A 23950-nucleotide genomic window follows, 5' to 3' on the forward strand; every position below is an offset into this window, starting at 1 on the left:
TAATTTCTATGATGTTATATAATGAGTATTTCCTCCCCTTTGATAATTCAGTAAGTAGAGCAGGCAATAGTCACTCATCTTATGTTCTTAAAAATCTGTTAATAATGTAAGCTGGGCATAGTGGCACATGCTTATAGTCCCAGTCCTTGGGAGGCTGAGAACAAGAGAAGCACAAATTTGTGGCCAGCCTCAGCTACTTAGTGAGGGCTTCTGCAACTTGGTGAGACCCTTTAAAAAAAAAAAGAATAAAAAATTGGGCTAGGAGTAATAGCTTGTAGGTAGAATGCCCCTGGGTTCAACCCCTAGTACTGGGAGGAGGAGGAAAGTCAAATTTGTTAATAATTTAAATTTTATTTCCTAGATGTTGATTTTTTTTCCCCACTCAGGTACTAGCAGTTACTGATTTTAATGTCTTCTAATTCTTTAAAATTTTTAGTGTCTGTAGATGCACTGTCTATAGTGGCTTCATTTATATGTGTTTGTTTCTGCTTATAGAAGATCTTATGTCTCTTCTTGATGCTGACATTCATTCTGCCCACCCAAGTGTCATTATTGATGCAGATGCCATGTTTTCTGAGGATATTAGCTATTTTGGTTACCCCTCTTTTCGTCGTTCATCACTTTCCAGGCTAGGCTCATCTCGAGGTAATTTTGTATTTATTTCTTCTTGTTTATGGGCTGGCTGTATGGAAAAAGAGGTAGTCACTGGATTTAAATTTGTAAAATTTAAGTAGTAGATGAAATCATTGCTTATTAGGGTTTTGGGGTGCTTTGGCATTAAAATTAGGTTTTTATTTTGAAGAGCCACAACAGTATTTTAGAAATTATCTTACTGGGTTACAACTTACATAACTATATTTAATTAGGAATATGGATTCTGAACTAAAAGCAGAATTCTACTTTTCAGTGACATGCAGCATTCAGAAAACAAATCTTAGTTTATTTAATTAAAATAACATGATTTTTCTGTTCATTTTAAAGTCTGGTTAGATGAAGGAATGAAACATAAAACTTATTAGAATGAGATTGGACAATATTAAATGTATGGAAGTTTCACTTTTTAAAATTTTATTTTCAAAATTTTAGATATTAAGCTAGCCTTTTTCTCCATACATTTGTATAAGCTTTAGCTTGTAATATAATTTAAGAGTCAATATTTTTGTTTTCCAGAAGTATGACTGCTTGATTAAAATAATAGATGAAAATAAGCTGTATTTAGTTACTGATCATTAATAAATTGGGAAAGATGCCATGACACTAAGACCTTGCTTCAAATAAAGCAGTTTTAAAAAACAGGTTCATGGGTGATATTTTAATGCTGGACGCATTATCTTAGTAGCTTGAAAAACTTTAGATGGATAGTCACTGCCTTAGATTGATCAAATATTGCATTTTCAGATATTCAGTATCTAACATAAGTAATGCCTAAATCTCTGTATTTTTTCCAAGTTCATTCTATGTAGGCATTACTTTTAGTTTGAACCATATGAAATAACTGGTACTTGACCACTTTTTACCTTTATATATGGCGATTGTGTATGGTTCAAAAAAATATTGTCTCTAATCCTTATTACCGAAGACTTAGAAAGTTTGATTATTTAAAAAAAGAAATGTATGAGCAAACTTAAAAGAAGTGTCTTTAGATAGTTTTTAGGCCAGTTTCAGGGGAAATATTTTGGTTAAGAAAGATGCTTTCCATACATATTCCTAAAAAAATAGACACGTTTTATTCTTAAAAAAATGTTAAATAAGGTATCCATAAAAATCCAGCCTGTAAAGTTACCCTAAGCCAAGGCTTAGATTATTACAGTTTTACAGTTGGCTTATATTAATATACTTATCTTTTAATTTATTCAGATATTTTTCTTATGTCTGTATTTTTTAAATAACTGAACACTTTGTAAAAAAATGTGACTTTTGGCTTGCTTTTTTAATCTATTGTGTTGAATTTTAATTTATGTATACTTTCTAATTTATCAATAAAAATTTTTATAAGCATTTCTAATGAAGGCCCCAAATCTTAAAACTGCACTAAAAACCCTAACCAAGCTTAAAATAAACAGTTCTTCTCTGAAAACAAGTAGTTAAAATAATAAATACTTGCTTCTTACATAGTTTTAAAAAATACTAAATAATCTTCATTCATTGGGAAAGGACTAACATTTTGAATGTTGCATGTCAGCTTTATTAGATACACATTTACTTAAATTTTCGAGTAGATAAGCTGCTGTTAGTTGCATCCTGAAGGGTCTTTACTAGAGAGTGGCTTACTTTTATCCCACTGGTGTGACCCAATTGCATACCAGTTCTCCTTCTTCCCTTAGAGAGAGACTCTGAGCTGTTGCGTGAACGTGAGTCCGTTTTACGCTTACGTGAGCGAAGGTGGCTTGATGGAGCCTCATTTGATAATGAAAGGGGCTCCACCAGCAAAGAAGGAGAGCCAAACTTGGATAAGAAGAATACACCTGTTCAAAGTCCAGTGTCGCTAGGAGAAGACTTACAGTGGTGGCCTGACAAGGTATTTGGAAAAAAATTTACATCCTTTCCATTCAAATAGATTCTGGACAAGGTCTTTTCTCCCCCTTTGAAGGGTTTATGTTTCATTTATTAGATTTTTGCACTCTTTTCTAAAAAAGAAGAAAAATAAGCAAATGGTTTTTTTTGTTTTATTTTTAAATATAAGTAAAGCAGCTTTATTTGGCATTGCAGGGTTCATTGAAATGAGATGTGTATTCAATGATACTATTTTTCTTACTTGAAGTGAAACTAAGGAAATTAAAATGGTAGTTCTTATTGTTCTAGGACTTTATTATGATGCAGTTACTTTAATAATGGTTATATTCCTCAGGAAAGATTTGTTTTGCCAAATTTGAAATGTCAGGTGAACCCCAGTTTCAGCAGGGCAAGTTTGTGGTTATTGATGGTACCAGGTGGGAATCTCATGCTTCTCTGATTAGATAGTGGTCCTTTGCTATGAGAAATAAAGGATCTTGAGGAGACTAGGACAGTGAATGGATTCTAGGGTGTGTGTGTGTGTGTGTGTGTGTGTGTGTGTGTGTGTGTGTGTGTGTGTGTGTTATTGAGGATTGAATAAGGTCAGGGGTTTCTTCCTTTGAGCCACACTCCCAGTCTTATTTATTTTGAAACAGATTCTTACTAAGCTGCCAAGTAAGGAACCTGTGATCCTCCTGTTTCAGGATTACAAATATACACCACCATACTGGTAATCCCAGTATTTGGGAGGCTGAGATGGAGCTCACAGATTGGAGACCAGCCCTATCAACTTAGTGAGACTCTCAGCAATCTAGTGAGACCCAGTTTTAAAAATAAATAAATAAATAAAAAAGGCCTGGGGGTGTATCTCAGGATTAGAATGCTCTGGGTTCCATCCCCAGTACCATCCCCCCAAAAAACTCATTACTGCCTCAAGTGGGACAAGGCTATGCACCCTACTTAGGTTATATGTCTCATTGTCTCAAGAAGTGGTCCTGTATTTCCACCGCCCCCCTTATTTTAGTGTGCTTGTTTCTTATTTCCAGAGTTAGTTGAGTAGGAAATTTTTTTTAAGCAGAGATAAACCAAAAGAAGATTGAGGTTAGTATTGAGCAGATAAGGAGAGTCTGATATGGATTGGCAAGGAAATATTAACGTTTCAGATTTGTGTTTTCATAGTTGTGGGTCTTGATGTAGTTCATTTATTTTTCTCTGTATTCAGCTCATGTGGTAAACTTGAATGCAAGAGAGAACATAAATTTTAATCAGTCTCTGGAAGCAAAAGGTTATTCTGTTTTCTTTGGCAGCTGCCATACTTTTCTTGAATTGCATTCACTTATTTCTATAAAACTGGAAACAACTCTGCTCTTGCTTCATATGTTAGCGAGTGATTTAAAGATCATTGAACCTTTACTTTTTTTTTTTTTTGTTTTGGTACATTGTTCACGATTCTCTCCTTCCTTCCTTCCTGGCTCCTATTAGACCTGTGTCTATTTCATATTGGCAGGAAGTAATAGAGGACTCACAAATCATTTAATAGTGCCATCACACATTATTAGTCCAGGCTTCTTTATCATATATTCTTTTTGTTAAAAAAAAGTTTATTTTTTTTTCTTTCTTTCTTTTCTTTCTTTCTTTCTTTCTTTCTTTCTTTCTTTCTTTCTTTCTTTCTTTCTTTCTCTCTTTCTCTCTTTCTCTCTTTCTCTCTTTCTTTTTCTTTCTTTCTTTCTTTCTATACTAGGGATCGAACCCAGGAACATTCTACCTCCAAGCCACACCCCAGCCCTATTTTTTTTTTTGGGTGGTACTGGGGTTCCTGGAAGCCCTTTTCTGGGCTACACTCCCAGACCTATTTTCTTTTTATTTTTGGAAACAGGGTCTCTTAAGCCAGCGAAGCTGGCTCCAGCGCGATCCTCCTGTCTCCGCCTCCCAAGTGCGGGGATTACAAGCGTGCGCCACCACATCCGGCCTCCAGCCCTATTTTTTTAATTGTTGAAGTGGTCTAGCTAGGTTGATGAGACTCCCAATACTTGCTGAAGCTGCCCTTGAACGACCACTGTGCATGCAGTCAGAAACATGGGGCTACACTACACTGCTTTGGACTGTAAGCTGATTCAGTCCCTCTTTTTTTCTATTAGCTACCTAATTTAAGATAGCATTATTGAAAAACCCTGGTGTGGTGGTCACACTTGTAATCTCAGCTTTTGGGAGGCTGAAACAGGATTACGGTTTGAGGACAGCCTCAGCTACTTATTAAGGCCCTTTGCAACTCAGACCCTGCTTCAAAATAAAGAATAAAAAATAGGGCTGGGTTATGGCTTGGAGTAAAAATGCCCCTGGGTTCCATTCCTAGTACAAAACAAAACAAAAAAAAAAAAGCATCTTTGAAAAAGAATTCTCTCTCTTTTGGTGGTGCCAGGGATTGAATCCAGGACCTCACACATGCCAGGCAAGGACTTTACTACTGAGTTACATCCCTACTCCTATTTTAATTTTCTCTTGATTGATTCATTGTACTTGGAATTGAACACAGGAGTGCTCTACTACTGAGCTATGTTTTGAGACAAGTATATTACTCTAGTGATAGTGTAACAGAACTCATAGTGTACATATATGGTAAAGGGGTTTTTATCAAATCAGCTTACAGTCCAAAGCTGTGTAGCCTCACATGTTGGACTGCATGTGTAGCGTCAGAGGAACTCTTAGCTGGTCAAGCTGTCTAGAGCTATAGTCTCAGAATCTGAATGACCCCCTAATTCAGTCCCAGCCCATGATGGAAAGGCCAGGAAAGTCTGAGAAAACAGTGGTGAAGGTCCAGTTTGAAGAGTTGAAGGCCAATATCTCAGACAGGAGCAGACATTTTCTTCAGGAAGAACCACATGTGCATCCACATGACTTTCTCCTTTTATCCAGGTCCTGCGCCTGTCAGAACCGCATTGTCTACATTCAAGGCAGGACTTCCCCTTCAGTCTGCCAGTACACATGCCAGTTATTTCATCAACACACCCAAAGTCACATCATCTTAAGAATTTCATGATCCAGTCAGGTTGACAATTTAGACTAACCATCACACAGTATCACTGTGTTGCCCAGGCTGGCTTTGAATTTATGGTACTCCTCTGGAAGCCTCCCAAATAGCTGGGATTACACCTGTAATGACAGGTATAACTCTGCCTGGAATGAAATAGTTTCATTACTCATGATTGGAATCTAGGCATCAAAAATTTCAGTTTCAGGGAAGAAAGCAGCTTAAGTCTAATTAAACTGTTAAGCACTAGTATAGTCTTCAACAAATATCATTCATTGAATGTTTGTTTGCAGGGCTTAATGCTCTATACTGAGAATGAGAATATAAACAACTATTAAAGACCACACGACTATTCTTTTGGGTAGCTTTAGGATAGCATGAAAAACTAATATGGGGCAAAGGATAAATACTACATGAAGAAACTGACAACCAGGCACACACTGTTATTCAAGCACTTGAGAGGCTGAGACAGCAGGATTGCAGGTTCAGTCACCTGCAACAACTTAGCAAGATGCTTAGCAACTTAGTGAGATGCTGTTTCAAAATAAATTAACTAGGGCTGGGAGTGTAGATCAGAGTTTGAAATCTCCTGGGTTCAATCCCTAGTGAAACACACACACCCACACACCCGATCTTTAAGGAAATAGTGCCCATCTACTTTTTCTAGTTGGTTTGAGGCAGGCCTTAATATGTGGAGAAGTAGCAATTGTTAATTTATTAAGAAAATAAAGGCATTGTTTTCTATAATTTTATAAAATGAATGAGCTAAAATAGTGTTTCTTTGTTTGTATTTGATTGTCTTCTATCTCTATGTATAAATAAGTTTGTTTTATATGGATAAATTTGAAGCAGGGAAGGATACGTGGCTTTTCAGTCACCTTCCCTACTCTTGTGGTTGTACCATCCATTCACATCTGTCCATAGTGGGCTTTCAGGGCCTCAGAGGCCTTGCCAACTCATTCAGAACTTAACCATCCGGGGAAACACTGGCCTGTTTCTGAAGGGTTTACCAGTCAGTTCAGTAGGGCCTCGTGCCCCATATTCTTACTGCTGGGGATGCTTTGCTCGGGAGTGTACTGGTCTAGCAAGTCTTACTTGAAGAAGTTGGAGTTAAGATCCCTTTGTTCATTCATCAGTTTTTTGGTGTGCTTCTACTTTGTGCTGTGTGACAAGCTGTCCTATAGTAATGTACAGCTGACTGATACGGACCTTCCCATGTGGACCTCAGTAGGGAGCATTAATGTGCACATAGAGTATATTGTGTTCACAGTGTGATCAGTGCTTAACTGGAGGTATGCATAAAATTTTGTAGGGATTCAAGTCAGGCATGGTGGCGCATGCTTGTAATCCCTGTGCCTGAGAGGCTGAGACAGGATGATGCACAGGTTCGAAGCCAGCCTCAGCTACTTAGTGAGGCTCTCAGCAACTTAGTGAGACCCTGTTTCCAAATAAAGTACAAAATAGGTCTGGGAGTATAGCCCGGAGGTAGAAAGCTTGTGGATTCCACCCCCAGTACCACCAAAAAATTTTTTGTAGGAAATGACTAATGTCACCTGATAAATTTGGCAAAGGCTTTATTTAAGTAACATTTTTGAGGCTAAGTAGAGGCATTCCAAACATCAAGCATGGGCCTCAAGTCATGAAAGGTTATGGTGTGTTTGAGACATTGGAAAGTTGAGAATTGCTGTGTGCTGTGGTAGTGAGTAGAAGAGGTAGGCTGGAGCAGGATTTTAAAGGGGCCTACAACATCTTGCCAAGGAGTTAAGAACTAAGAAGCTAGCGATCTTTTGAGAAGGGACAGGATGGTGATGAGATAGGTTTTGTGTGTGTATATGTGGTATACACGTGTGTATATGTGGTACTGGGGGTGGAACCCAGGGCACGCACACACGTGTGTATATGTGGTACTGGGGGTGGAACCCAGGGTCTTTCTACCTCTGGGCTATACTCCCAGACCTATTTTATGCCTTATTTGGAAACAGGGTCTAAGTTACTGAGAGCCTCAGTAAGTAGCTGAGGCTGACTTCAAACTTGTGTGATCGTGTCTCAGCCTCCCAAGCACTGGGATTGCATGTGTGTGTCACCATGCCTGGCTGATGAGATAGTTTAGGGGGCAGATTGGCATAGGAAAAGATCTGGAGTTGGTTAGGAATATGTTAGGATTGTTAGAGAAAGGGAATGTGAGGATGTCAACCAAAACAGGGTAGAGGAGGCAGAAGAAGGCCTGGTGCTCTGGCGGATGCAGTAACTGAGGCTGAGGGCGGAACATGATTTGAATCAAGGGACAAGGGCAGAATCCTGCGGTTTAGAGAATGGCTGTGTGAGAGGAATGGGAAGAGGAGTCATGGAGGTAGAAGGAAGAGCAGCAGATGTAGTAACCTGTGAACAAAGGGGAGAGGAGGTTCCACACAGATGATGAACAGAGGATTTGAAAAGTTTAAGGAGAAGATGGATTGATTAAATAGATGGGATATTAGCTGGGCGTGGTGGTGCACGCTTATAATCCCCGCGCTTGGGAGGCTGAGAGAGGATCACACAGGTTCAAAGCCAGCCTCAGCTGGCTTAAAAGAGACCCTGTTTCCAAATAAAATATAAAATAGGTCTGGGAGTATAGCCCAGAGGTAGAAGGCCCCCGGGTTCCATCCTCAGTACCATAAAAAAAAAAAAAAAAAAATAGATGGGATATTGACTTGGTAGTAAGGAAGTATGATTGGAGTTATTAGTGAAAACTGTGATGGAACATACCAGATGAAGAGGACTAAAGGAAAGATTAGTTTGGATAGTTGTTGGGGGATAGCAGAAAGGATTGCATTTAGTGTACATTTGGTTTATCTTTAAATAAAGAAGGAGGACCTTTCTCTAAGATGGGAGGAGGTGGAAGTGGAAATGGTCTTTTATTAAGTAAATCTAGAGGTAGGAATATTCAGGAAGCCTGTATCTGAGAACTGCCTTTTTTTTTTTTTTTTTTTGACAAGTAAGAGGTAAAGTCAGGGGAGAAGAGTTCTCATAGTTGAATTTGAGCACTTACCTTGCACTGGGCTGTGATATATACTTTATATATTCGTTTTTCCCATGTTGTTGTTGTTATTATTATTTTGCGGTACTGGGGATGGAACCCCAAGCTACACCCCCAGACCTATTTGTATTATTTTATTTTTGAGACTGGATCTCACAAGTTGCAGAGGACCTCACAAAGTAGTTGAGTCTGTCTGCGAACTACAATTGTCCTTTCTCAGCCTCCTGATTGCTGGGATTACAAGCGTTTGACACTAAGCCTGGCTCCCCATATATGTCTTATAATACCCATCATAGAGGTGAAAAAAATGAGTTCAGAGAAATTACATTCTTAATGTGAAGTCACTCACTTAAATATTGGGAGCTGTGCACGTTAGTGTACACCTGTAATCCCAGTACTTGGGAGCCTGAGGCAGGAGGACTGCAGGTTGGAGGATAGCTTCAGCAAGTAGTGAGACTCTCATCAACCTAGCAAGACCCTGTTTCAAAATTAAAAAAAAAAAAAAAATAATAGGGCTAGGTGAATAGCCTGGAGGTAGAATGCTCCTGGGTTCAATCTCCAGCACAGCGTGCGCGCGTGCACACAAACACACTGGTTAGAGATTTTAGATTTCCTTGGTCTGATCCTATTTTTTTTTTTTTTCATTTTAACCAAGGAATTGAGAAGAGAGAATGAGTTAGAAAAGGTAAGACTAAGTTAGAAAAGGTTAAGAATTGATGCAACTGTCACCGAGGAACTAGGTAGTGTTTTTCAGATACGGTAAAGGGAAGAATTGTAACTTAAAGAATTTAAGATTTTCTCTCTTTGCCATTCCCCTATAGAAGTGACTTGAAAACAGGGCTGATTGGTATATGCAAAATAGAAGAGTAAAATTAGTGTTCTGTACAAGTCTAAAACACAATCTGTTATTATAAAATGTAAATCTTACTAGACTTTACAAAATTTAGCTGAGCAATAGAACCCATCTGACCAAATAGGATTGTAGAATTTGGCAGAAAAACCAGAAAGACCTGGTTACTTTAGCATATAGAATACCAAAGAGTGGAGGGAAGGAATCTTCTCATTTGGCACCCGATTTTTTTCTTTTTTTTTTCTTTTTTCCTGTTTTAATTTTTTATATTTATTTATTTATTTAGGTGGTACTGGGCGTGGAACCCAGAGGCTTTCTACCTCTGGGCTATCCTCCCAGACCTATTTTATACTTTATTTGGAAACAGGGTCTCCCTAAGTTGCTGAAAACCTCACTAAGTAGCTGAGGCTGGCTTCGAACCTGTGCGATCCTCCTGTCTCAGCCTCCCAAGTGCAGGAATTACAAGCATGCATCACCTGCCCAGCTTTTCCCTTTTTTCACTCAGTACATTTGATGACTGCCTACTTTGTGAGTGTTCTGAAGATACAGTGGTGAAAAAGACAACACTTGTATTTGTGCACAATAAACAAGTAAATATATTAAGTTTTAAGGTGATCTTATCTAAAAAGAAAGCAGCAAGGTTAGGAACCAGAATGTGAGTCTTGGCTTGTAGATAATGTGGTCAGGGAAAGTCTCAGCGACTTGACTGAGGAAGAAATGAGTTACCTGAGTGAAGGTAACAGAGGCAGAGAGAACAGCAGGGGCAGTGGTCCAGGGCGAAGTCTTGATGGATGTGGTACTAGGAAACGAGAAGGTGGCTGGTGTGGCATGGAGGGAGCTGAGACCCTTGGGTTCATTGGAAGCTTGTGGTTTATGTGTTCACATAATGAATCTGGATTTGATGTAAGTGATTCAGGCGACACTGTTGGAACTAGAGGATTTGCCAATTTGTATATTTATAGTGCTGTATTTTTTTCACTTTATAGGATGGAACAAAATTTATTTGTATCGGAGCTCTATATTCTGAGCTTCTGGCTGTCAGCAGTAAAGGAGAACTTTATCAGTGGAAGTGGAGTGAATCTGAGCCTTACAGAAATGCCCAGGTATTGTATTAAACCTCACATTGAATAGCTCTACATATCAACATACAAAATAGTAATCATTTTTCTTTTGCTTTCAAAGAATCCTTCATTACATCATCCACGAGCAACATTTTTGGGGCTAACCAATGAAAAGATAGTCCTCCTGTCTGCAAATAGCATAAGAGCAACTGTAGCTACAGAAAATAACAAGGTAGGAATCACTTTGCATTGATAAGCATTTCATGCTTAGATTCTTGGTTTTCTTTCTCTTGCCCCTTTTCATCTTTTCATTTTCTTTTTGTCTAGCTAGGTCCATAATATAAAGTATCTTGGGAAAGTAATTCAGTGTCTTAATTTTTTTGTCAGTTGGTTTACACTATAATCTAACTTAAAAAAAAAATCCCCAGTACTGCCAAAAAAAAAAAAAAAAAAAAAAAAGCTTTGTTTAAAGAAAGGAAAAAAATATTCAAGAAAAATGGAGGACAAAGGAGATGTGTTTTCTTTCAGGAGAAGGGAGATGTTAAGCTATAAAAGATAATGTTGAAAAACTTGTGGCTATTACACTGAAAATGATGAATTTGGCTTTAAAGTCAGTAAATTGTATTCAAAATGCTGCAGCAAATGTTTAGTTTTGGGTAAGCTTTAAAGATGCCTTTAGACATTCTTTCAGTGACTACTATTCTGATTCACAAGTGAAGAAAGTATTTTAGTTTCTAGTCTTAAGAAGAAACAGATCTGAAGTAATTATTTTTTGGTAGTGTTTAAAACATTTTCCTAGTCCAGATAGCATGTATACCTTACCCTAGTTTTGACTGCAGTCCTTTTGGAAAGATTACTTGTGTTTTTTTAAACCTCTAATATTTTATATTTTAGGTTGCTACATGGGTGGATGAAACTTTAAGTTCTGTGGCTTCTAAATTAGAACACACTGCACAGACTTACTCCGAGCTTCAAGGAGAACGGATAGTTTCTTTACATTGTTGTGCCCTTTATACCTGTGCCCAGCTGGAGAACAATTTATATTGGTGGTGAGTCTGTAGGAAGCAAGAATTTCTTGTAGTGAATGTTTTTAATGTGCATAGAGAGCTGCTTTGAGGAGTGGAATAGTAAAATTCAATCAAAAGATAATGGTTGGTAGGGATGGGAATTTATAACACCGATTAAAAAGATGATGCATACTTTGACTTTGTTATTAAGTTTAATGTAAGTATAAAGTAGAATATAAAAATCATCTATGATCCTTTAACACAAAGGTAACTACTACTAACACTTGGGGTATTTTTAATCTTTTTTCTTCCTTAAACAAATATGTACTCTGCTTTTACATAATTTGAAATATAGGATGAAGGGTATTTTAAAACATTTTAATATATGAATAATCTCTTCCTTATTAAATACAGCATTAATGTTATAAGGCATCTAAATTTATTCTTAGTTGTAGCTTAAAGAACCAACAGTGAATTTGTATTGGCAAAAGTAATATATCAGGAATCTCCTAATGAAATGTAACTGTTTGGAAGAAAAAACTCAGTTCATGTTTTTTTTAATAAAATTTAATGTTAAAGGTTTAATAAATCTGGATCTAGTTAATTATTAAGCCTATGAATACGTTATAAATAAGGGTAATTACACATGTTAGTAGTTTGAGGCAAAAATATTGGAGAAAATACATCATAAGCTTAAATGTTTATAAGTAAATGTATAAATTTACATTTATTTAGTAGTCTTCTTTGCTGATTATTTGAGTGACTTGTGGCTTTCCTTTTCAGGGGTGTAGTTCCTTTTAGTCAAAGAAAAAAAATGTTAGAGAAAGCTAGAGCAAAAAATAAAAAGCCCAAATCCAGTGCTGGTATTTCCTCGATGCCAAACATCACTGTTGGTACCCAGGTATGTGGCTAGAATTAAGAATTAAGCCTGTCCTTATGTAACATCATCTCTCTTATTCTGTAAGCAGTTTTATAGATGAGTTGCATTTGAAGAACTGGGTTTCAGTATTTAGTAGCATGTATGCGCCACTTCATTTTTTTTTGGCAGTACTGAGGATGGAACCCAGCCGCACTCTACCTCTGAGCTATACCCCCAGCCCTAGTTTTTATTCTTTATTTTGAAACAGGGTCTCACTGAGTTGTGAAGGGCCTCACTAAATAGCAAACTACGACCCTCCGGTCTCTGCCTCCCAAATGCTGGATTACCAGCCTGCCCCACCACGCAGGGCTCACTTCATTCTTTATTCAGTAGTTGAATGACATTTTGTAGATTTTGGCTTCATGTCAGTAGGTTTTCATTCTGCTGGGCCGCTGCATTTGTCTGGTTTTGAGAATCGTTTGGTACATTTAAAACGCAGAGATTGGAGTCATTTTTACCTTAAACGCTTCAGTTTTTCCCCGTGGTAGGACTAGGCATCATTGTGTTTAATGGATAGCTGAGGTGATTCTTAGAACTGCACACTTTGATTCTTATAAGTGAACACTGCTTTGTGGGGATATTGCCAGCAGGAGGCAAGAGCCTCCATCAGAACCCCCCGTGTTTCCACCAGTTCTGTTTTTTGGCTCAGAGATGGTTTCAGGCTTCTCCAAGTGGTTTTTATTAATACTCTAGTGGCTTTCAGAGTGTAGCTCTTGGCCCCTTTCAGGGAGACATCAAAGCTCTTTCATATCTAACTTTCTATCTCTGCAAAGCTAAATTGTCTCCATGTATTTAAGCCAGAATAGCATATTGAAATAGGCTTAATGAACAAGCAGACATGAATATCCAGCTGTCTTTTATTCAGTCTGCCATTCAGAGATTTGCAAAAATATAAACATTGTCACTTTGCTCACTAATATCTTTGCAAATCTAGTTATTTTGATAAAAATTGTTTATATTAATATAAGGTCTTATTAATGATTATTAACATGAAGTTTTATTTTATTTTTGCAGTACTGGGGATGGAACCCAGGGGCATTCTACCTCTGAGCTATACCCCTAGCCTTATTTTTCATTCTTTATTTTGAAACAGGGTCTCACTGAGTTGCAAAGGGCCTCACTAAGTATCTGGGGCTGGCCTTGAACTGTGTTCCTCCTGTCTGGGTCTCCAGAATGCTGGGATTACAAATGTGCGCAACCACATCCAGCTTCTTTATTTGATTTTATTTTTGTTGCTGGGGATTGAACCCAGGGGCATTTTACCTCTGAGTTATACCCACAGCCCTAGTTTTTATTCTTTTTTTTGAAACATAGTCTCACTAAGTTGTAGAGGGCCTCACTAAGTAGCTAAGACTGTCTGTGAACCTAGATCCTCCTGTTTCAGTCCCCATGTACTGGGATTACAAGCGTGAGCCACCATGCCCGTCCCAACATGAGATTTTAATATAATAAATATTTAAACATTTTTTAGTTCTTCCTCCCACCTCTGGGGATTGAATCGAGGGCCTTGCCCATGCTAGGGAAGCACTTTACCACTGAGTTACATCCCCAGCCCCTTTACATTTTGACACAGGTCCTTGGTCCAGGCTGGTCTCAAACTTGTAATCCTCCTTCCTCACCTTCCCTACTGCTCGGGTTATAGGTACTGAGTCATTATGCAAGTTAATACTGCACACAATTTACTGATCATTAAAACTAGATATCACCCACAAACACAAAAGGATTTGGGAATACTCATTTAGTAGTGAAAAAGATACGGAGATTAGCCGGGCGTGCTGGTGCACACTTGTAATCCCAGCATTCGGGAGGGGGAGTCTCAGACCTGAGGATCGTGGTTTGCGGACAGCCTCAGCTTAGTGAAGCCCTCTACAACTGACACCCTGTTACAAAATAAAGAATAAAAACTAGGGCGAGGGGTGTAGCTCAGAGGTAGAATGCCCCTGGGTTCAGTTCCCAGTACCGCCAAGGGAAAAAAAAAAGATACTGAAACTAGCAGAATTTGAAAACTATGATATAATTTCTGGAGTCTGGTAGAAGTTTGTCTATGGTAAAATTTAAATATTCTTACTCATTACAAGTGCTGTAGTTTAGGTTTAAGAACTTTAAGCCAGCAGGGCATGGTGGTGCATGCTTGTAATCCCAGTACTTGGGAGGCCGAGACAGGAGGATTGCAGGTTCAAAGCCAGCCTCAGCTGCTTAGTGAGGCTCTCAGCAACTTAGTGAGACCCTGTTTACAAATACAATATAAAATAGGTCTGGGAGTGTAGCCTGGAGGTAGAAGGCCTGTGGGCTTCCTACTCAGCACTGCGCCAAAACAAAAAACAAAAAACAAACTTCAAGCCGAGCTTGGTGTGGTGCACATCTGTAATTTTAGTACTTGGGAGGCTGAGACAGGAGGATCTTAGGTTTGTAGTCAGCGCAACAACTTAGTGAGACCCTGTTTCAAAATAAAAAATAAGACTGGAAGTGTACCTCAGAGATAGAACTCCACTGGGTTTAATCCCCAGTACCACATAAACAAAAGAACTTTATAATTTTTTAACTTAGACAAATGTTGGATTTTTATTACATAAGGTGGTACTAATTCTTTCATCTAATGGTTTTTTTTTTTGTTTGTTTTTTTTTAGTTTTTTTCCCCTCATTACCAAAAGGTATTATTGCCCGTGTTTCCCATGATTTAAAAAGTTGTTAGTCACAACTTGAATTTTTTCTTAATACCCAGCTTAAATGTACTTCCTTATTTTGTTTGTAGCTCTCTGGGTTGTTTTTTTTTTTTTTTTAATGGATGGTTTGTTTTGTCTTACTCATGGTTATCTTCTGATTCTTGTTGAGCCTCTATTCTGGACATTATTATTTAGCTTTCTTTATATAAGTTATAGTGTGTAGGGTGGAAAGAGTGCCTGTCTGTCTGTCTGTCTGTCTGTCTGTCTGTCTTTCTTTCTTTCTTTCTTTCTTTCTTTCTTTCTTTCTTTCTTTCTTTCTTTCTTTCTTTCTTTCTTTCTTTCTTTCTTTCTTTCTTTCTTTCTTTCTTTTGTGGTACTGGGGTTCCTGGAAACCCTTCTCCAGGCTACATTCCCAGACCTATTTTTATATTTTTTTAAATTTGGAAACAGGGTCTTCTAAGCCAGTGTGGCTGGCTTGGAACCAGTGCGATCCTCCTCTCCGCCTCCAAGTGCGGGGATTACAAGCGTGCGCCACCACGCCCACCAAGGAAAGAATGTTTTAGATTATTGACTCCTGTGCTAAGTTAAACTCCCAACACTCGTGTTTATATATATTTTTTCTTAACATAAAAGTACAGTATCTACTGACACTTCTCATGAGTAGAAAGCAATTTTCTGGAGGAAACAAACATTTGTGGAGATGAAGTATACAGCGTGGGTAGCATTGTGAATTCTGGAAGAAGATAATTTCAGATGATAGGAAACAAAGGGTGTAATTGGCTTCTTCACACTTTATTTTTGATAACCCTTTTTCGTTTCTTTGCTACTATTTGTCTTTAGTTTCTTTTTAGCAGAATGGTTATTTGCTGCATGATTTTTTAAAGTAAATGCTAAATATTTAACAGACATGCTGCAATCTTTCTTCTTAGTTTTAGGGAACAAATTTTCTTCATGAAGACCTTAAAGTTGATGCTTTTTCAGCTTTAGTGATTGTATTGGAAAACCTAGGAAGCAGGATTCTTATGTGTTACATTTTCATCCATTTAAGATTATTATCCTAAAGTCATGTCATCTTGATGGTGCTGTCTTTGGTTTGCTAGGTATGCTTAAGAAATAACCCTCTGTATCATGCCGGAGCAGTTGCATTTTCAATTAGTGCTGGGATTCCTAAAGTTGGTGTCTTAATGGAGTCGGTTTGGAATATGAATGACAGCTGTAGATTTCAACTTAGATCTCCCGAAAGCCTGAAAAGCATGGAAAAGTCTAGCAAAACTACTGAAGCCAAGTAAGTAATATACCCTATGTTTTCATATCTGCTACTTATTTGCTGTGTACATGATACGTTGGGGTGGTAATCACCGGGGCCATATATAGTGATATATAGTGACATAGAAATCAGTAATTGCTAAATTTTTCTGTCCATAGTTTGGATAATATTCGTTTTTCACAATTGTTCTTGTGGCCAGAATGGCCATATAGTGTTCTTATTTATTTTTGATGTCTCCTTTGTGTGTGTGTGTGTGTGTGTGTGTGTGTGTGGTATGGGGATTGAGCCCAGGGGTTTGTGCCATCAGGCTTAGCTTGATGTCCTCCTGTTTCTCTCTCCCAAGCGCGGGGATTACAAGCATGCGCCACCACGCCCGGCATCAGTCTTATTTTTAAGTCGACTCTTTTCTTCCTGTGTAATGGTCTTCATTTCTAAAATTTTGCTTGCATCTTGATATTAGGAACAGTTTTACAGGTTAATGTGCTGGGGAGGGAATTCAGTAAAGGATCAGTAAACATCTTGGGGGCTGGAGGAGTAAGTGAACAGAAACATCACTGGATTTTATATAGCCCCACATTCTGGGGCTGGCTTACTGTTTGGGAGGCAGGTACAGATATCTTAACATCTGTGCTTTAGAAAAATATCTATTCACCTTTTTTTGTGTGGTGGTACAGGGATCGAACCCAGGGACATTCTACCTCTGAGCTACAAACACCTTTTTTATTTACATTGAAAAAAGGCCTAAGTTGTAGAGAGCCTCACCAAGTTTTGGCAGCTGTCCTTGAACCTGGGATCCTTCAATCTCAGCCTCCCAAGTACTAGGGTTACAGGCGTGCCACACCACACCTGGCTATTAAGTTTTAAAATAACTTTTAATCTTAACAAAAATGTGGCCATTATTATAACATGGAATAATAATAATAATAATAATAATAATAATAATAATATGTTCTGAAATAACATTTTAGGACTGGGCTTAGTGGTGCACAGGGTTTGTAATCCCAGTACTTGGAAGGCTGAGACAGGAGAATCACAGGTTCAAGAATAGCCTTAGCAAGTAGTGAGACTCTCATCAACCTTGCAAGACTGTTTAAAAATAAAAATAGTGCTAAGCTGGGCGTGGTGGCGCACGCTTGTAATCCCCGTGCTTGGGAGGCAGAGACAGGAGGATCGCGCAGGTTCGAAGCCAGCCGCGCGCGCTGGCTTTGGAGACCCTGTTTCCAAAATGAAAATGTAAAAAATAGGTCTGGGAGTGTAGCCCGGAGGTCGAAGGGCTTCCAGGAACCCCAGTACCACCAAAAAAATAAAAAATAAATAAAATAAATAAAAAAATAAATAAAAAATAAAAAATAAAAATAGTGCTATAGTTTGGAGTAGAATGCCCCTGAGTTCAATCCCCAGTACCAAAACAGTGTTTTTGGCTTAATTTTCTAAAAACATGTAATCATGGAAAAACGATTGGTATTTTACTGTGCATGCAAGTTTTTAAAATTCAGATTTTTTTTTTTTCGGTTCTAGAAGGATGGAACCCAGGGGGCATTCTGCCCCTTACCTACACCCCAGCTCTATTTTTTATTCTCTATTTTGAAACAGGGTTTCACTGAGTTGCAAAGGGCCTAAGTAGCTGAGGCTGTCTGAACTGTGATCCTTCTGGCTCAGCCTCTCAAATGCTGGGGTTACAAATGCGCGCCACCATGCCCAGCTAAATTCTGAAAATTTTTAATATGCCTTTCACTTATACTCAAATTAATGTAATGATTATGTTTTCTACTTTTATTATTGCTGTTTATCCCAGTGTTAAAAATGTAAATTGAAATTCAGAAACAGGGATTTCTGTTAATTAAGTTAAAAATACAATTTTAACAAACCAAAGTTTTGTACCGTATTCTAATTAAGGTTTTCTTGTTTTAGCGCTTTTCTATTTTGGGGTGACTTAAAGGCTTTTCTTTTCTTTACATTGATTTTTCTTCTACAAACAGCTATGACAAAACCCTTATATATCATCTCATGAACTTTGTAAACAGAATTTTTGTGTTTTTGTTTTTGTTTTTGTTTTTTTGTGGTACTGGGGATGGAACCCAGGGGCATTCTACCTCTGAGCTACACCCTCAGCCCTATTTTTTATTCTTTATTTTTAGACAGGGTCTCACTTAGTTGCAAAGAGCCTCACTAAGTAGCTGAGGCTGTCCAAGAACCTTGATCCTCCTGTCTCAGCCTCCCGAGTGCTGGATTACAAGTGCGTACTGGCACTCCTGGCTTGGATTATGCCGTTTAATAAAAAATTTTGATGTCGTTATTTCCTTAAGAGCGAACTAGTCACTATTAATATGTTAATTGAAAAGTTTTTGTTACTTCATTTCCCCAGTTATCAGGATAATCTTATTTCTTATCCTAGACCTGAAAGTAAGCAGGAGCCAGTGAAAACAGAAATGGGTCCTCCACCATCTCCAGCGTCCACCTGCAGCGATGCATCTTCAATTGCAAGCAGCGCATCAATGCCATATAGTAAGTTTTATGTGCAGCATGTGTTGGTCAAAATAGGTTTCAAATATACAGTTGTATTATCTGAGTTTGTTTCTGACTGGAGTCATTTCAAATCCTCTGTCTTTTTTTTTTTTTTTTATGGTACTAGAAATTGAACCCAGGACCTCTTGCGTGGTAGACAAGTGCTCCCCATTGATCTACATCCCTAGCCCACATGCTTTTCTTTAAAAAATTATTTTAGGCTGGGCATGGTGGCACACGCTTGTAATCCCTGCTCTTGAGAGGCTGAGACAGGAGGATCGCAGTTTCGAAGCCAGCCTCAGCTACTTAGTTAGTGAGGCTCTTAGCAACTTAGTGAGACCTTGTTTTCAAATAAAATATAAAATAGGTCTGGGAGTATAGCCTAGAAGTAGAAAGCCCCTGGGTTCTGCCCCCAGTACCACCAAAAACAAACAAGCAATATTTTTAAGTAGTATTATCATAGTTAAGCATCAGTGCCTACTGAATATATTTGTAGTAGTAGTTGGATGTAAAACCCCAATTCAGAAAGTAGTTCATGAAATTTTTTACTTAGAAACCTCAATTATGTATCCCTTTAAAAATGATCATATTTCATGTATTATAGATGAAATCTATAAAGTCTTTTTTACATTTTCTTTTTGGTACTTACCATTTTGTTGTTGTCTAAGAACGACGTCGTTCAACCCCTGCCCCAAAAGAAGAGGAAAAGGTGAACGAAGAGCAGTGGTCTCTTCGGGAAGTGGTTTTTGTGGAAGATGTTAAGAATGTTCCTGTTGGCAAGGTTTGTATGAAATACCTAGATACTAGTCACTAATAGAAGTGTACTGGTGTTGGTTATTTAAAGTTACCCAGTTGGTATGTGTGTACACTTTCTTCAAGACTGCTGTATCCATCGCTTTCAGCAATGAAAGTGAATCTGACATAGATGGTTTCCTCTGTCTGACAGATGAAAAGAGGCTGCCTCACCTTGAGCATTTATGGTGATATGTTGCTTTTTAAAGTACATATGTGCATACATACAGTTATTTTGTGATAATTTTAGACTTCTAGAACAGTTGCTAGCAGTACATGTAACTTTTTGATACAGTTCATTCTTTGGAAATGTTAGTGTAAATGGAGATCATTTCTTGTAACATTGAAAAGTCATCTTTACCATTGAAAAATCTTACTGCTCTCACTGAGTCACCTTCTGCTCTCCTCTCTTCTTCCCGAGGAAGGCTTTCCTTCTAATAAGCCAAGTAAGGAGAATTATCAGCATGGGTGCTGTTAGTGTCACCTTCCCCCCAATATATACCTAAAATGTATTTACAGCTGTAGAACATTAGCAAAGTAAAGGTATTCCTGATTATTTAGTTTCCAAAATAAGATGATTTCCATTTGTACTTAAAAGAAAGCATAGGTACACTATGTTTTGTAACTTACAAAGGCCTTTCTTAAAATGTCTTTAGATTAACTGTAGTTTATGAGCTGATATTTTTTTCTGAGATGGTTACAGTGGCCCAAAACTAAAATTTTTCCACCAGAGGCAGGACCACAATGTCCTGGTTTCAAGTCCTGCCTTGCTGTGCACTGCTGGCCCTACTCCTGTGTTTACTACTACAGTATCTACTCAGCTGTATACATGATTATTTAAATTTACTAAAGTTAAAGAGCATTAGAAAGCCAGTTCCTCAGTCATACTGTCTCCGTTTCAGGTATTCATTAGCTACTTAGGGATATTGGACACTGCTGATATAAAACTAACATTATCAAGAAAGTTCTGCCAGCCAGTACTAATTTAAACCAGTGAAGGGGGAGATGAGATGATTTTGTAGGCTCTTAATATTATTATTTCATTTGATTGCTAAACATTCATAGACTGTAAGTACTGACAACATGGGTTAAGTTTTTGAGCCTTGAAGAATAGTTATGAACAGTATAACTTTAGGAATTCTGTCAAGGTTAGTTTCTAGTTGATCATTGAAGAAATATTGTCCTAAGGTTAAATTAGTTTAGTGAATGTAATTTGATATTGGTTTTATATAAACTATTGGTAATATTTAGTGTATATGTACTTGCCTATACTTCTAGGTGCTAAAAGTGGATGGTGCCTATGTTGCTGTAAAATTTCCAGGGACGTCCAGCAATACAAACTGTCAGAGCAGCTCTGGTCCAGATGCTGATCCTTCTTCTCTCCTGCAGGATTGTAGATTACTTAGAATTGATGAACTGCAGGTGAGTGTGGAGGAATCTTTCACCAGTTCAATACTGGGACTGACTTCTTGAGTATGTTACAGACTTTGAGAGCAAAATTCTTTTTGTGTCATGCAGGTTGTCAAAACTGGTGGAACTCCAAAAGTTCCCGACTGTTTTCAGAGGACGCCTAAAAAGCTTTGTATACCTGAAAAAACAGAAATATTAGCAGTGAATGTAGATTCCAAAGGTAAAGATGATAGCTGTTTCATTTAGCATGCTCCATGTCATTAACACTTGTGTAGTAAATGGAAATAGGACAAATGAAGCATCAATAGCTTTTGTCACCGTTCTGTAACATTGTGGAATAAAATGTAGCTGAATTGATTCACATATGTCGTCAGATATCAAAATTTGGTACTTAATAGAGATTACTAAAGTTGGTTAACAATATTTTCTTTTAATTATGTGCCTCTTGAAGGTGTGCATGCTGTTTTGAAGACTGGAAATTGGGTACGGTACTGTATCTTTGATCTTGCTACAGGAAAAGCTGAACAGGAAAATAATTTTCCTACAAGCAGCATTGCTTTCCTTGGTCAGAATGAAAGGAATGTAGCCATTTTTACTGCTGGACAGGTAAGAAGACCAATTTTGCTTTTTTAATAGTGATAGGTCAGGGCCGGGTGTGGTGGCACACACTTGTAATCCCCATGCTTGGGAGGCAGAGACAGGAGGATCGCGCTGGTTTGAAGCCAGCCTTGCTGGCTTAAGAGACCCTGTTTCCAATTAAAAACATAAAATGGGTCTGGGAGTGTAGCTCAGAGTTAGAAGGGTTTCCAGGAACCCCGGTACCACACACGCGCGCGCGCACACACACACACACACACACACACAGTAATAGGTCGGCCCTGGTATTTTCTGAAGCTTAGTTATTATTATCAACCTAGTTTTTAACTTAGTTACTATTATCAACAGTAACTAATAAACTTATTATTAAGCACTTATAACTTTATTATTAAACTACAGAATAGTTGTAAGTTTCATTGCATTTTAATACAAGGTTTTTTATTTGATCATTTTCATATCTATGTTGAAAATAAATATACCTATTATAAAATTCTTTTAGGCACCAAACTTTATTATTTTCCCTTTATTGTAGGAATCTCCTATTATTCTTCGAGATGGAAATGGTACTATCTACCCAATGGCCAAAGATTGCATGGGAGGAATAAGGGATCCTGATTGGCTTGATCTTCCACCTATTAGCAGTCTTGGAATGGGTGTGCATTCTTTAATAAATCTTCCTGCCAATTCTACAATCAAAAAGAAAGCTGCTATTATCATCATGGCTGTAGAGGTAATTTGAATTTTGAAAGTGCCTGACATTATTTCAGAGTACACTGCTAGAGTCTAGGGAACAGTCTTAAATAGATCATTCATCACCCTTTTCCAATAATCTGTTAGGACAATGGAGTTGAGTAAATCAGTGATTATAGTGTAACTGTATTTGAGAAAGGCATGCACATTGTTGGGGGACACAAAAGAGAGGAATAGAAATCAGTCTGTGACTAAATAGAAGGCTTTCTTGAAGAAATGATACCTGGGGTAGAGCTTTGAATATTAAGGGTAAGAATGGGAAGTATTACTTGGGGTTAAAAACTGGTAATATCACTAATATAATGCTTGTACTTGGACATTCTTTTGATATGATCAAAAGGTAGAGATCGTATAGGTCAGTCAATAGCAACTGATACGGCAGGAAAGAGGCACTAGAGTGCCTTATGTGCTAACCTGAGGGCCTGAACTTTTCCCTGAATGCCAAGAGGATGATGATTTTAAGTTGGTAGGCAACATGATTGAGCTTTTAAGAAAGATTAGTAGTAATTGGGCAAGGTTGCGCACACCTGTAATCCCAGCTACTTGAGAGATTGCCAGTTCAGACCAGTCTGGACAGTTTATCAAGACCCTGTCTCAGAATAAAAAAGGGGTGGGGGCTAGACACGTAGAGATTGCTTGCCTAGCATGCACGAGACTCTGAGTTTGATCCCCAGCAGCACAAAAAGAAGATAAGGTAGAAAAGTAGTGAAGGGTAGGTTTTTAGGGGAGGTGTTGATGGAGAATGGATGTTAAGATACTACATAAAGAGCTAATGCAATGATCCAGGTTAGAAACCAGGTTAGGAAGAGGGTATAGATTGGAAAGATTTTTATAATGTGTAAAGCTTGGTTACCAGATATGGAGTAGTAAATGAAAGGAAGGTGTTATAAAGTTTCTGATTTTGTGCATTGATGGTAGAGAAGATATAAAGGAGGAGAAATATGGAGTAAAGGGAAGAGGTTGAATTTGATTTTGAAGGTGTTGTGGTTGAATATTTGTTAGATGTGGAAGCAACATCACTGGAAACTGCTGGTGCCATTTTAGCTGAAATTGACTTAAATTTAGAGAGGATCATTACCTACATGCTAAAAGTAGTTGGGAAGAAGTAGATGTAGGGAGCCAGTTTAGAAGTTGTTAAAGTGAGCTGTAAGTGATTCTATTCTAGATATACTAGTTATGTTTTCAAGGTAGATTGAGTGGAATTTGCTAATGACTAAATGTAGGGGAAACCGTAAAATGTTTTAGAAGAAGCTGACTTTTATCAAGGTGAAGGAAGACTGTAGAGGTAAGGGGAAGGTTCAGGAGGTGGAGGGTAGTAGCAGAAATTTGGTTTCAGACATGTGAAATTGAAGTTGTCTATCAGATATCTAAGAAAAGATGTTGAGTAGAAAGATGAAGACTAGGGGAGAGGGGACCAAGCTGGAGAAGTGCATACTATATGGGAGTTGATATTTAAAGGAATTATAACTGAATGAAATCACCAAGTTTATGCAGAAGTGATATGGAGAAGGGAAAAGGTCCTAGGACTAACCCATGATAATTGTCCTAGTGTTTAAATAAATGCCAAGATGATTAAAAGAGAATCAGCATAG

At 37.9% G+C, this 23950-nt stretch overlaps 1 protein-coding gene across 2 annotated transcripts in view; it reads left to right on the forward strand.

The window, feature by feature from the left end:
* The window catches only part of UBR5 (ubiquitin protein ligase E3 component n-recognin 5), a gene marked incomplete at both ends in the record, with an annotated part of 130388 nt that overhangs the window by 48825 nt on the left and 57613 nt on the right, over positions 1–23950 (forward strand). The window contains 13 exons of one of the 2 annotated variants that reach the window (XM_080693631.1): positions 496–645; positions 2307–2518; positions 10374–10490; positions 10570–10680; positions 11343–11497; positions 12239–12356; positions 16138–16322; positions 18700–18809; positions 19478–19590; positions 20880–21023; positions 21120–21231; positions 21463–21617; positions 22141–22338. In XM_080693631.1, coding sequence (XP_080549757.1) covers positions 496–645; positions 2307–2518; positions 10374–10490; positions 10570–10680; positions 11343–11497; positions 12239–12356; positions 16138–16322; positions 18700–18809; positions 19478–19590; positions 20880–21023; positions 21120–21231; positions 21463–21617; positions 22141–22338 — 1880 coding nt within the window. The remainder of the gene's footprint in view (positions 1–495; positions 646–2306; positions 2519–10373; positions 10491–10569; positions 10681–11342; positions 11498–12238; positions 12357–16137; positions 16323–18699; positions 18810–19477; positions 19591–20879; positions 21024–21119; positions 21232–21462; positions 21618–22140; positions 22339–23950) is intronic. The other variant, XM_080693632.1, reaches the window with a different exon arrangement.

This window comes from Muscardinus avellanarius, assembly GCF_963383645.1.
Source record: "Muscardinus avellanarius genome assembly, chromosome: 4".
NCBI classification, from domain to species: Eukaryota; Metazoa; Chordata; class Mammalia; order Rodentia; family Gliridae; genus Muscardinus; species Muscardinus avellanarius.